The sequence below is a fragment of the Leopardus geoffroyi genome, chromosome D1 (genome assembly GCF_018350155.1).
Source record: "Leopardus geoffroyi isolate Oge1 chromosome D1, O.geoffroyi_Oge1_pat1.0, whole genome shotgun sequence".
NCBI lineage: Eukaryota > Metazoa > Chordata > Mammalia > Carnivora > Felidae > Leopardus > Leopardus geoffroyi.
The window spans coordinates 108,086,549-108,100,250 of NC_059329.1; the positions used below are offsets into that span (position 1 = coordinate 108,086,549).

At 59.5% G+C, this 13,702-nt stretch overlaps 1 protein-coding gene across 1 annotated transcript; it reads right to left on the reverse strand.

The window, feature by feature from the left end:
* Positions 1 to 1,062: 1,062 nt before the first annotated feature.
* On the reverse strand, positions 1,063 to 13,136 carry PYGM (glycogen phosphorylase, muscle associated). Its single transcript, XM_045485808.1, has 20 exons — positions 12,816 to 13,136; positions 11,672 to 11,773; positions 11,493 to 11,571; positions 11,302 to 11,405; positions 10,791 to 10,922; positions 9,402 to 9,513; positions 9,233 to 9,315; positions 8,499 to 8,642; positions 8,082 to 8,174; positions 7,683 to 7,829; positions 7,399 to 7,562; positions 7,010 to 7,124; positions 6,373 to 6,474; positions 5,877 to 6,024; positions 5,524 to 5,582; positions 5,255 to 5,396; positions 4,582 to 4,789; positions 1,878 to 2,012; positions 1,598 to 1,664; positions 1,063 to 1,484 (listed from the first exon to the last, which is right to left on the reverse strand). Exons 1-20 carry the CDS (start codon positions 13,056 to 13,058, stop codon positions 1,335 to 1,337), a joined length of 2,529 nt encoding a protein of 842 aa, XP_045341764.1. The 5' UTR covers positions 13,059 to 13,136; the 3' UTR covers positions 1,063 to 1,334.
* Positions 13,137 to 13,702: the final 566 nt, after the last annotated feature.

A 13,702-nucleotide genomic window follows, 5' to 3' on the forward strand; every position in this document is an offset into this window, starting at 1 on the left:
GAGCGGGTTCTGTGATAGCCTGGAGGAGGGGCTAGGACAAGATGGGAACATTTTGGGGACAGGGGCCTTGTGGGAGAGGGAGGCATGAAAACGCGGCTACCTGAAAACGGGGCCTCGATGTCTGTGGAGGGGGGTGGGGGGGCCCCGAGTTCACACAGGAGGGACTGGGGCCCCGGAAGCCTGGCTCCTCACGGGGCCAGATGGGAAGGGGCTGCTGCAAGCGGCGGGTGGGCTCTGCGCAACTTGGGGGACTGGAGGTCAGCGTGCGTCTCCCCCACCACCCCACCACCCCACCACCCCCCGGGGCAGGGAGGAACTTGGGAGGGGCAGCCACAAGCAGTTGGGGTCCCACAAGCCAGGCCTAGGGGAGCCGGTAACCATTTCCGGCTGTTTGGATTCAAATACACTCACTGTGAAACCACCGGCCCCAAACCTGCCTTTCGAGGCTTGCCCCTTCCTGCCTCAGGGCTGGGGAGGCAGGACCTCCCCCACACCTCAGTTTTGGTAATAGGAGGCCGAGAAACAGCCTCTTTCTGGTCCTCAATTTCCCCAAAGTGAGGGGAGGGGGCAACACTGGCCTAGCCCAGACCGTCTGTGAACGTCCCCCACCCTAACTCCCCAGACTTTAGACCCAGCGTAGCCACCTGCTCAGAGACCCTTAAACGCCGCAGTGGGGCGGGGCTACGGGCGGAGTCAAGAAGGCGCCAACCACCCACAGGCTCCTCCCCCTCCCAAGTCCTGCCCCGGACAGTGTGGACCCTCGGTAGTCCTAGAGGCCTCGGCCCAAGTCCCGGCTCCCAGCCCCTGTGGGCCCCACCCAGGAGGACGCCCCGCCCCCGGCCAGCTTGGCAGGCCGCTGACCTAGTATGGACACAGCACTGGGAAGAGAGGCGTGGAGGGTGACGCCTGAAAGGAGGCTGGAGAGTCTCGGGTCCCGCCCCCATGGGCTGCCCCCTCCTTCGGAGGGGACGCACCTGCCGGTTGTGGGGGCAAAGCGCGGTGACTGCGCAGCTGCCGCGGTGCCCGCCCAGAGCTAAAAATATTTCCCAACAGACAGAGGAGTAAGGAGGTTCCCAAGGAGAATCAATTTATTGAAGAGTGGGTACAGTTGGTCAGACCCTTAAATAGGAGGGGGCAGGGAGCCCGAGGACAGGATGGGAGCAGTGTCCTTAGTCACACTGGACACTGGGGCCTTGAGACTGGGGGAAGATGGGAGGTTCCAGGAAAAGGCTGAGAGAACGAACTCCAGTATCCCCCCTCTGGGTGGGGACCCGGGGCTGGCCCAAGGGATTGCAAACAAACACAGGGGCCAGTTTGGGGTCTGGTCTGGAGGCTCAGATGGTCTCATCAGGGGCCGGCAGGCGCTTGCGCGAAGGATCGACGCCCCAGATCTCCCGGGCGTACTGGGCAATAGTTCGGTCACTGGAGAACTTGCCTGATGTGGCTATGTTCCGGATCACCATTCGTGTCCACTCTCTTGGATTCTACAAGCCAAAAGAGAGCTCTGGGTTCATTCTGCCGGTGGGGTCCCCAGCTTCCACCCCATCCCATCCAGGGCCACCAAAGCCTTGCCAACCCCTGGCCCAGGGCCCCTCACCTTGTACAAAGCACTGACTTTCTCCTGGCACTTAATGTAATCTTCATAATCTGCAAAGACTTTAAACCTGGAAGGGAACAGAGAGGCAGGAAGCTCCATGAGATCAAGGGCCAAGCCCGGCCTGTCCTGATGGTGTGCGAGGGCCAGGAGAGGGAAACTGCTTCCAGAAGAGCCTGGCCCCAATTGCCCAGGACCCCCACCCAGCCTCCCCACACACGGCACCTGAGCCCAGTTCAGCCCAGCAGCCCCACCTGCACAGTTCCCTGGCCAACCAGCTCACCGGTCATGGTGCATAAGCATGTTGACAATGTCCTTGAACAGGTCTGGCTGTTTGGGGGAGAAGAAACCACTGCTCAGCTGCTCAATGATCTGCCGAAGCTCCGGAATTCGGTCATAGTACTCCTGGGCGTTGTACCTGTGGGGAAAGAACAGTCAGCACTGTGGCCAGGAGTTCCTGGCTCCTCCTCCAGAGAAAATCCGAAAAGTCCTAAGCCTCAGGGCCAAAACCCAGGCCCCAGCCTTGCGGCTGCCCTCCCTAGAGCTGCTGCACCCCTCTGGAGGACCCTCTCCCTTCTCTGCTCAGCTTTTCATCCCCCTTGTGTAGTTGAGGCCTGGAGACGGCAAAAAGGTAAATGTCTGAGCCAAAGGCCCCAAACCAAGTGTTCTTTTTTCCCTCCCATACACCACCACCTCTCCTAACCAGTGTGTTTCCTTCCTAAATGCTTTTCTCGCTCCCTCGCCCAAGTCCGTCCGCCTTCGGGCCCCAGGAGGAAGCACCAGGCATGTCCTCGGACATCCTTAAACTCGGACCGTCCAACCGAGCCCATCGCTGGCTTGGCGCCAGCTTTCTTCCCATGCGCCGCTTTCTGAAGCAGTCCAGCCACCCCTCAGCCACCTGGGTTCAAAACCCTCCCCGAGGCCAGTCTCCTCTCTTTCCTCGCCTCCCCACTTCCAACCGGCAACCAAGGGCGACTCCTCAACAATGTCCCTCACCCCCATCCCCAGCACTGGCAGTGCGGGCCATTCTCCTCGCATTATGGCGCGGCGGCCTCCACGCTGGGCCCCCACCTGCACCTTGCCCCCCGCAGTCCGGCCTCCACCTTATACCCAAAATTGTCCTCCTGGAGCCTGCTTCCGAACGTGTTGGATCTGGCTCAAAACATGTCCTGTCTCCCTCCTATCCAAAGGATAAAGTCTGAACTTCCTAGTCAAGCCCAACAGGAGAAATTTCCTTTCAATATTTAATGCCAGCTCTCAGAAGCAGGTGGTGGGAGTGTGAGCCGCTACCAACTTTCTGGAAAGCAATTTGGCAATATGCATCAAAAGCCTTAAGAACTCATACTTGAAGAAGAAGGGAGGAGGAGAAGAAGGTCTCATACTTTTTTTTTTTTTAATTAAAAAAAAATTTTTAATGTTTATTTATTTTTGAGAGAGAGAGACAGACAGACAGAGTGCAAGGGGGGAGAAGCAGAGAGAGAGGGAGACGCAGAATCTGAAGCAGGCTCCGGGCGCTGAGTTGTCAGCACAGAGCCCAACGCGGGGCTCGAACCCACGAACCCTGAGATCTTGACCTGAGCTGAAGTTGGACGTTCAACCGACTGAGCCACCCAGGCGCCCCGCCCCGGTCTCATACTTTTTTGACTCAGAAATATATCTCCTTCTAATAATTATCTTCAGGAAATAGAGATGTGGGCCTAGATATAAAAGGATGGGATCGCAGTGATATTTACACTAAGAAACAGCAGAAATCAACCTTAATGTCCAACAGTATGGAACTGGATAAATAAATTACAGCATGTCCATACGACGGAACCCTATACAAACATTTTTAAATAGTTTAAAGACTATTTAGTAACATGGAAAATGCCTCACCAGTGCTGACATCAGGCTTCAAAATTGTACACGTGTTAGTCCCAACTTTCAAAACCCTACATATATACACACGCATAGTGATACACGTAGAGATAGGACTACAGTGGGGCACCTGGGTGGCTCAGTCGGTTGAACGTCCAGCTTCGGCTCAGGTCATGATCTCCCGGTTTGTGGGTTCGAGCCCCATGTCGGGCTCTGTGCTGACAGCTCAGAGCCTGGAGCCTGCTTCGGATTCTGTGTTTCCCTCTCTCTCTGCCCAACCCCCACTCGTACCTGTCTCTCTCTGTCTCAAAAATAAATAAACATTAAAAAATTTAAAAAAAGAAAAGAAAAGAAAAAGGACTATGGCTTTAAAAATGGGTGATGAGGGGCACCTGAATGGCTCAGTCGGTGAAGCATCTGCCTCTTGATTTGGGCTCAGGTCATGATCTCACAGTCCGTGAGTTCGAGCCCCACGTTGAGCTCTGCACTCCCAGCACCGAGCTTGCTTGGGATTCTCTCTCCCTCTCTCTGCCCCTTCCCTGCTGCCTCGCTCTCTCTCTCTCTCTCTCTCTCAAAATAAATAAAATAAACATTAAAAAAGTAAAAACGGGTGATTAAATTATGAATGACTGTTATTTTATTCTTTGTGGTTTCATATTTTTCCAATTAAGGAGCACATCTTGCTTGTATGGTAAGAAAAAAAATTTTTAAATAAATTTTAAGAAATCTAATGTCTACTTTGAGGAACCGCCTTTCTGGCCACAAGCACAGCTGTATTTACTGTCCTCATCTTTCCCCTTTTGCCATGCCTGCCAGGGAGCTAAGAATTCAATTTTACTTCCAGAAATTCCAGCAATAAATAATATCATAGCCTACGACTGATATCATTTTCTGCTCCTTTTCCTTCAGTGTTGTGTCCCTTCTTTCTTTTCCCATGCCGTTAACCTCATTGGTTGTAAGTCATCTCAAAAGTTCTCCGGAACCCTAATGGCCATGACTGAGACCTTGTGCAGCCTGGGCCGGCCTTTCCAGGTATGCCCCTTGCTCCCAAGCCCTACCCTCCAGTAGCCACACCTCCTCGGTGCCTCCTGCCCATGGACTGTGAACTTCGGAGCCCTTGACCCCCATACCCTCTCTGGTCGAGCTTTTCCACGTCCTCCACCCGCATGCCAAAGATGAAGAAGTTCTCTTCGCCTGCCTCTTCCGCCATTTCCACGTTGGCCCCGTCCATGGTGCCAATGGTCAGAGCCCCATTGAGCATGAACTTCATGTTGCCGGTGCCTGAGGCCTCAGTGCCTGCAGTGGAGATCTGCTCGGAGAGGTCAGCAGCTGGGATCACTGTGGGGCGGCAGCAGGGGACAAACTCAGCTCCAGGAAAGGTCCCACCCCAGCTGGGGGCTGTGGAGCTAGGCTGGCCCGAGGTACAGCCAGAGTCAGAGCCCCCCTCCACCCCAACCCTCCCACAGTCACCAGCTGAATCTCCCTCCCACCGCCAGCCCCTCCACCCCACTCCACCCCACTGCTTGGTGATCGTTGGCCATCTGAGGTCTGAACCTGGACTGGACTCTCTCCCCGCCCCTGCCCCACTGTGTGCACGATTTGAAGGGCAAATCTTCCCTATAATTTCACCCTGTACTGCCCGAACCCCCCACCGCCATCGGGGTGGGGGTGGGGGGACATCCTCATGATTTGAGCCTTGTCCTGTCCAGATTCTTCTTCCAAGTGCAAGTACCCCAGGAACAGGTGACCAATACCCCTTCCTGGGACTGAACTAATCAAAGCGTCCCTCTGGCGGCACCCCACCTTTCTCGGCCAGCGAGACTCGGTAGTTCTCCAGGAAGATCACACGGAGGCGGTCTCCTACCACTGGGTCGTGGTTAACCACATCCCCAATGGCTGTGATGAGTTTGATGATCATCTTAGCCATGTGGTATCCAGGGGCAGCCTGTGGGAGCACAGTCTGGGGTCAGCTCCACAGCCTGGCCCCCTACCCTTATCCTGCAACCCAGCCAGGCTGACCTCAACCCGGCTGTCAAAGGATCAGAGCCGCGGTCTGCGGCCTGGCTCCTCACCTTCCCTCCAATCATCACAGTTCGGGGCACAACAAACCTATTGGGTTCCTGCTTGATGCCTGTGGAGAAACAAGAGATCAGCGGGCCAGGTTTGGCCTCCTGACGACACCTATCCACCAGCGCCCTAGACAGTAGGCCTGATTCGGGCAACCGCTTGCTATGTGACTTCCGATCTGTCACTTTCCCCTCTCCGAGCCTCAGTTTGCCTGTCTATGAAATGGGGGTAAGTCCATGCCCCAAGAGCTGTCCCGAGGCCAAAGGAGACGTTGACTAGGAGGTACGTGGTACACGGGGCGGGGGGAGGGGTACGCAGAGGGGAGCGCCAAGAGACAGAGGGCACCCCTGCCACTCACGGTTGTACAGGGTGATGACGTGGAGGCAGTTGAGGAGCTGGCGTTTATATTCGTGAATTCGCTTCACCTGGACGTCGAAGAGCGAGTTGGGGTTGATATGGACTTTGTACTCCCTCTCCAGGTACGCGGCGAACTTTAACTTGTTTTCCTGAAGGCAGGGAGGACGGGTGGGGGGGGGGAGAGCTTCACCAACGGGCCTCAGCCTCAGGAGATCCCGCAGTGTCATTTCTTTCCCAGAAAGGGAGCGGACAGAAGGCTCGCTCGCCACCTTTATCCCCGCGTGCGCCAGGGCAGACATCGCTAATCAATGCCAGCACTCTTCCAGTGCGGTCAGATGATGCCCTGTCACCTTGGACGCCAGGCAATGTCTACCAGGCCCGAGGCTGCCGGGGAGACAGGCCCCGCGGGCCATCCCTGAGCCGGGCCCGGGGGCTGGTGCCTCCAGCATGCTCCCTCCTGCCCCGGCACCAGTGTTCCAGGTCGCCACACTCCATACCTGCTTCACTTTGGCCACATCCCGGATAAAGGCTTCATCGTCCACGTACGATAGCAGCTTGCGCAGCTGGTCCAGGTCGGAGATGTAGTCCTCCCCGATGCGCTGTGGGGCGGTGGCTGTCGGTCAGGCCTACACCCCTCCTCCAGCCTCCCGCACAGAAAGGTCCCTTTCCGGCGTCAGCCAGGCCTCACCCCCTGCAGACAACCCCTCCTTCGCCAGCCTCCCTGCTGGGGCGTGGTGTGGGCACCACCATCTTCCCGCTGGACCTTGAGCTCTGATGGCTGACCTCACGGGACCCCAGCAGGCCTTTCTCCTGGCCTTTTCCTCTGACAGACAGTGACCTTGACGCCCTGCTCACAATCTCTGCTCCTGTCAGTCTCACTTCAGATGTGACCCGTTCTGACCCTCTCCGAGGCTGACCTCCGTAGCCAGGCCTCCATTAGCCCACAGAGCATCCTCATGCAAACAAGAAAACGGTCCCCCTCCTCCAGGCACATGCAAAGCTAGGGGAACGCAGCGCAGGATGGATTTCGGCCCTCCACTGGGCCCCCTGCAGTGGCCCACCTACGTGTCCATGCACAGCTGGTCCCTGTAGCGACCCGTGTTCACCCCTACTGGCCACACAGTGACCTCTCACCTCAGCAATGACCTCTGCCAGCCCAGGGTTACACAGGACTAGCCAGCGACGAGGGGTGATGCCATTGGTCTTATTCTGGAATTTATGTGGCTCCAGCTCGTAGAAGTCCTTGAAGCTGCAGGATGGGGTTGGAGGGTCACTACCCACCCCTGCGGGACGAAGGTCTCCTCCTGGAGGCCCGACCCTGGTTTCTTGCTGAGAGGGGCCTGGGGATGAGGGGGTGGCTGTATGTGAGAGGAGATCATTTGGGGACAGGATTGTACCGGACATCAGGGCCATGATGCTCATAAAAGCTGTGCTACCTGTGGAAAGGGCCAGCTGGGGTCAGGTGGTGAGGGGCGTGGGTGGGCGGGGCCAGCGGGGGGCGGGGCCTGGGGAGCGGGTCTCACATGGTCTTCTTGAGGATCTCGGAGTGGATGCGGGCCACGCCATTGACGGCATGCGACCCGGCGATGCAGAGGTGGGCCATGTTGATGCGTTTCACTGCGCCCTCCTCCACAAGCGACATGCGCCGCAGCCGGTCCACGTCCCCTGGGAAGACGGCTGCCACCCGCTGCGCAGGGAGAGCCCAGAGCTCAGACGCCGCGGCCTCCAGAGCCGAGGTCCCCAGCCCCGTACCCCCAGCACTCTACCCACAGCCCTGCACCCTCCAGCCCAGGCCTCCTCCACTCACATTAAGGAAGCGCTGATTGATCTCGTAGATGATCTGGAGATGTCGAGGCAGCAGCGCCTCAATCAGATGCACGGGCCAGCGTTCCAGGGCCTCGGGCAGTACCGTGTGGTTGGTGTAGGCACAGGTCCTGACCGTCACGTCCCAGGCCTGATGAAGAGGAGGGGGGCGGTCAGGGACCCCGGGGCCTGAGCCCTATGGCTCCCCAACACACACAGAGTGCGGCCAGGAGCCTGGGCCCTGTCACCGGGGGACAGGTAGGTTCTAGGACACTCGCCCTCGGGGCCTTACGCTACTGTCTGCTTTGTGCGGGCTGCCCTCACGGATTTCTACTTCCCAGACCGGGAAAGGCAACCCTGAGACAGAGAGGCTCAGGCAGGGGTGGAGGGTCCCGGAGCCCACCTTGTCCCAGTCCAGCCTCTCCAGATCCACCAGTATCCTCATGAGCTCGGGGATGGCCAAAGAAGGATGGGTATCATTCAGCTGGATGGCCACCTGTGGGGAGGGGGTTGGGAGTCAGGCTGGGATCCAAACCAAGGCTATGGTCGCTGTCCTTTGCCCCTTCAGAGCCCCCTCCACGTGGTTCCAGGCTGAGCTGGGTGTGGCGGCCCTCGTGGGGGCAGCGGCGGGCAGGAGGGGGAGGGAAGTTCCCGGGTTAGGTGCCCGTCGATTGAGGATCCCGAACAGGCCACCCTCACACACACCCCCAGCCCCCACTTCCTCATCTACAACATGAGGGGGCAGGCTGAGGCTGGAGGGGAGAGGCGATGGCATGCATCACGGGAGGTGTAGAGGGGGGCCCTCCCTGGGGCCTGGCACCTTATCCGGAAAGGCGTCGAAGCTCGTGCGCACGGGGTCACGGCAGCCGAACTTGGAGGATTTGAAGCGGCGGATGATGTCCTGGAGGGTGGCGGCCACCACAAAGTACTCCTGCTTCAACCGCAGCTCCTTCCCCTCAAAGAACTGGGGACAGTTCAAGGCAGGGCTGAGTCAAGGGGGTGGGGGGTGGCGGGTTCCGACGGTGCCACAGCGTGGCCAGGAGACTCCTGCCCACACCAAGCCCCTTGCGCCCTGAACAGCCCCCGCCTCCAGGACCCAGGGGATTTTCACCCACCAGGTAGTGGAGGGGATGGTATGAGGACGGGGGCATTCGAGGACCCGGAGTATTGTCGGCATCACCAGGGAACAGGTCCCCCAAAGTGCCCTGCCCCAACTCGCTGCCCCCAGGACTTAGGTGTCCTCTTAAAGAACCAAAAGTACTTGGGGGGGGGGGGCGGGGGGGGGAACAGGACACGACAGGAGCCAACAATACGTCCTGGGTGCTGCGGGGCGCCCGGCTGACTCAGTTAGAAGAGATGTGACCCTTGATCTCAGGGTTGTGAGTTCGAGAGTCACGTTGGGGGTGTAGAGATTACTAAAAAATAAATAAATAAACTTAAAAAAACAAAGGATATGTCCTGGGTGTCACTAGGGCGCCAGAGGCTGTCCCTCCCCGTTTTCCGCCCTCTCCTAGGCTTTCAGGTTTCCCGCCCCCAGCCCAGGAGGTGACGTACGTTGTCGTTGGGGTACAGGACGCGAGAGATGTTCTCCGCCAGGTTTCGGTCCAGCACAGCCTGGATGTAGCCACCGACGTTGACTGAGGGGTGAAAGTGGGGACAGTGTCGGGCCCAGGCTGAGCACAGGCCGGGGCAGGCAGGGGTGCGGGCAGGCGGCTGAACTCACAGTCCTTGAGGTTGAAGTCATTGGGGGCCTTGGCCGACCACAGGCGCATGGTGTTGACGATATTGTTACGGTAGCCAGGCACAGGAGTGTCGTAAGGCATGGCCAGTACCACCTGCAGGCGTGTTGGACGTGGTGGCAGGAGCTGGGTATCTGCCACGTGACTTGGGGGGCCCCCGAGAGCCACAACTCCTGCCTTTGTCTCTACCTTGCACCAACCCCCCAGCCCCAGGTTCTACTGCCCACTCTGGGTAACTGTGAGCGAAACTCTCAACCTCTCTGGGCCTCATCCATAGAGAGAGGGCCCCCCAGGGTCTCCCCACCCCCCCCCCACCCCACCTTGCCCGGCTGCCTGCGAGGATTACAGGGGGCAGTGATGAGTCTGGAGCCCAAGGCGGGGCTCCGTTGGGGGCCACTCGACAGTGATGGGGATGAGCGGGCCCGCCTGGCCCAAGCACAATCTAGAAGATACTCTGGACTCATCAGAGGGCTGGGGGGCCCCGGGGCCTGGCTGAAGGGGACACAGACGTCAAGTCCATCCGAAGGGCATATGCCTGGTTGACCACCGGGCTAATTAGCAGTGACTAATGCTGGTCCCACCTCCCACAATTAGCAAATGGCGATCATTGCTGCCAACAGCTGCCCGCTACCACGGGGCTGGGGGCATAAGCACTTCTCCAAGGCCCGGCGCCCTTTCTCCCCAACACCGAAGCAGCTTAGCCCCTGATTGGAAAAGAGTGGAAGGTGCAGCTCCGAGAGGGAAGGGACTGGCCCGAGAGCACAGAGCTAGGGGGCAGCCAGAGCCCCTACTGAATCTTGTCATAAATGACAGCCCGACAAATGGCCCATTCTGAAAGCAAAGAGGTTTCTGTGCAGCCGTCTGGAGGCCTATGACCTACAGCCACGGCAAGAGAGCTGACTGAGGTTCTCTGACACCTGGGTCTGAGGTTCAGACACCTGGTTTGGCTTCAGGCTCCCTCTCACTTGTTGTGTGACCTTGGACAAGTCAGTTCCTCTCTCAAGGTTTTGATTGTCTCCCTTTCTGGGGGGAGTCAAGTCACCGTGATTATTCTGGGATGAGTCTTGTGGGGTGGAAAGGAGCCAGGTCGGGGGAAGGGCACTGGTGGAGCACGGCAGGCTCTCTCCTCCCCCTGGGCCCTGTGCTTGGCTTGGCTCCTCTGTGACCCTGTCTCCAGCCTCTCCTGACCCAAGCTGTGTGACCTCGAGTAAATCACTTAACCTCTCTGAGCCTCAGTGCCCTTCATTGTAAATAGCACTGGGTCCGGTAGTCTCCAGGCTCTCTCCCCGTATCTCCCTGTTTTCTTCCAGAGCCTCTTCCTCCCTGCTTCCCCCTCCCTGGGGGCTCCCCCCACTCCCTGGCCTCACCCTTACCTGTGTGTCCACCCACTTGGCCCCCTGGCTGGTGTGCTCCACTCGGCCATAGAAGTGCACAGGCAGCGTGAACTCGGGTCGGGCCTTCTCCCAGGGGTTTCCGTAGCGAAGCCAGTCATCGGCCTCCTCCATCTGAGTCCAAGGCAGGTCAGGGGAGAAAGGAAGGCAGCGTCAGACCCAGGCTCACACCGCGGGAGGCAGTGGGTAGGGCAGGAGCAGTGGCCCTGCTGGGCCCTCTACGGAGTATAAATTAAGGGCCCTGGGGTGGCGCCCACCCCCGGTCTGGTGGCATATCCCATGGGACATGGTATGTGCATGGGAGTCTGAGAGGTGGCACAGGTGTGGGTGCCCGTGCAAAACCAGCAGGCTTTGGGGCCAGGGGGAAGGGACAAGGATGCCTTCTCTCAAGGCTGAGGCTGGTTCTGGGTCTATCCGGAGGTGGATGACCAAAGGGGGGGGTCCGCTCCATCGTGCCTGGGGCCCCACAAGGCCAGGGCCCGAGGCTGCTCACCTGCCAGCCCCCACAGATCTTCTGGTTAAAAATCCCAAACTCATAGCGGATCCCGTAGCCGTAGGCAGCCAGGCCCAGTGTTGCCATGGAGTCCAGAAAGCATGCTAGGGGGTTACGGGGAGGTGGGTGTCAGGGACCCGGCACACAGGAACCCTTCTGCCCGCCCCGCCCCTGCCACCCTATCCACTCACCGGCCAGCCGACCCAGGCCCCCGTTGCCCAGCCCCGCGTCCTCCTCGATCTCCTCCAGCTCCTCCATGTCCAGACCCAGCTGGAGGGGTGGGGGGAGGGGTGGCAGTGGTCAAGGCCAAGGGCCAGCAGGTGAGTCCCCCAGTATCTCAGGCTCACCCCGCTCCCGTCCCCCTGCACACCTGGTAGGTGGCTTCGTCACAGGCATTCTCCAAGGCCAGGTTCACCATGGTGTTTTGTAGCGTCCGTCCCATGTAGAACTCCAGAGACAGGTAGTAGATCCTCTGCCCGGAGAGACAGATGGGTGGGGGAGGGGTCAGCCCTCCGGCGTCTAGCCAGCGCCTCTCACACCTCCTGTCCCACTCCGGGGGCCCGGCACGTGCCAGCCCTGTCCCTGTGTATTCTTCTCCCCACCACAGGCTTCAGGACCCGTCAGGAGGGTTCCGGTCCAGCCTTTCCTCTGACTTTGGACACATCACTTTTGTTCTCCTAGCTTCCGTTTCCTCATCTGGAAAAGGGGGCTGCCATATCTACCTCAGGGACTGAGGTGCCGAGGACAGGCGAGACCCTCTTCCATCGCACACAAGCCTCCCAACAGCCCAGCGGGGGATCGGGGAGCAGAGAAGCCCCCCCAAGTGCTCCCCAAGAGGGGGAAGGCTAAGGTGCCTTAGGGAAACCAGTCCTTTACTCAAGGTCACACACACTGACTCACGGCTGGAGTCGGCCCCCTTCTGTCCTTGCAGGGCCCAGGTCCCCTTGATCCTCAAGCCTCAGCCCCAGGAAGGGGGACAGAGAGGCACTAGAATCCAGGATGCTGGGTCTCCTGGTTTCCTGGGTCCCCTCCCTGCCCCACTCGCCTGCCCCTCCCCCTCCCCTGCCCAGGAGTATCAGGTTGCTGACATTTACCATGACCCCAAAGACACTTGATCCCGCTACCACCACCCCAGCTGCCCCAGCCTCGCACCAGCACCACCACACTCACATGTAATGACCCACCCTTCCATTTCAGGTCCGCCCTGACCACCCGCAGGGGTCTCCCTGACCCCCGGAAGCCCCTCCGCTCTCTGAGTGAGCGCTAGGCCTTTGCCCCCAGCCCGCCTGACCCGCGCCACCCGGCCTTGCCCCTGCCCCAGGTCTCACTGCCTGGATCGCCCCAGCACCCCATCGCACTTGGCAATGGCGCCCACCGTTCCCGACCCTCCAACGTCAGGAACCCGCTGCTGCAGAAAAGCCAGACCCCCGGAAGGGCTGCCGCTTGGTGGAGCTCTCCCGGTCCCCTGCTGGGGCCCCCAGCCCACTGCCCACCCAGGATGCCCCGAGCGGCACCTTGGGGTCCTTCTCGTAGTAGTGCTGCTGCGTGCGGATCCAGCGGCCCACGAGGTGGTCGCGGACGGTGTGGGCCAGCGCAAAGTAGTAGTCTCTCGGGGTGGCCACATTGCGGTCTTTCACAAGTGTGAAATGCAGGTGCCGGTTGAAGTTCTTCTTCAGCTCCGTCACATTCTCCACGCCGGCCAGGCCACGCACGCTAATTTGCTTCCTTTTCTCCTGGTCTGACAAGGGCCGGGACATGGCTGCAGGAGGGCGGGCCGGACTGATGGGTGGCCTCAGCAGTGCCTCCGGCCAGGGAGTGGAGATCCCCAGCTGCCTGGGGTTTTAAAGCCTGGCTCTGGGGAGCTTGCCCCGCCTCCCCCTGCGATGGGAGGGTCTTGGCCGGGCAGCTCCGGGAGCTATTTTGGGGGCAAGGGGAGGAGAAAGGAGACGGGCAGGGAGAGCAGAGCGGAGCTCCACAAGGGCCAGGCCAGGCCCAGCCTGGCTCCTTCGCAGCCCTGCGCTGACCCACTTGTTCCAGGCCTCGCCCACTGGGGTCTTTGGTGCCCGTCTCTGCCTTTCACAGGGTCAGAGGCAAGATGCAGCAGGCAGTGTGGCCTTGAGAGGCCTGCGGTTTGACTGGAGTTGTTGGGCTGTGACTTTGGCTAAGAGGTTGCCCTGATCTGGGTCCTTTTCCTGGGTTATGGATTGGGGGTGGGGGTGGGGGGGCAGATTTCAGCCTCAGTCAGGACTCCTTGAAGAAGCCAAGGAAGGCTGTCAGGGGGCGGGGCGGGGGGGGCAACAGGTGCCAGGAGACCCCGCCTTCGTCCAAGCAGCTTAGTTTCTCTTTCAGACATTTGCCCAAAGACTGCAAACCACCGGCTGGATGACCTCTGGTCAAGTTT

Excerpts from the sequence above, each read along its gene's own strand:
- PYGM (XM_045485808.1), bottom strand. The coding sequence starts at position 13,058 with ATGTCCCGGCCCTTGTCAGACCAGGAGAAAAGGAAGCAAATTAGCGTG. Across the intron at positions 7,563-7,682 it reads TCAATCAGCGCTTCCTTAAT|CGGGTGGCAGCCGTCTTCCC; the intron begins GTGAGTGGAGGA and ends CTCCCTGCGCAG. Across the intron at positions 4,790-5,254 it reads AGTCTCGCTGGCCGAGAAAG|TGATCCCAGCTGCTGACCTC; the intron begins GTGGGGTGCCGC and ends GCCGCCCCACAG.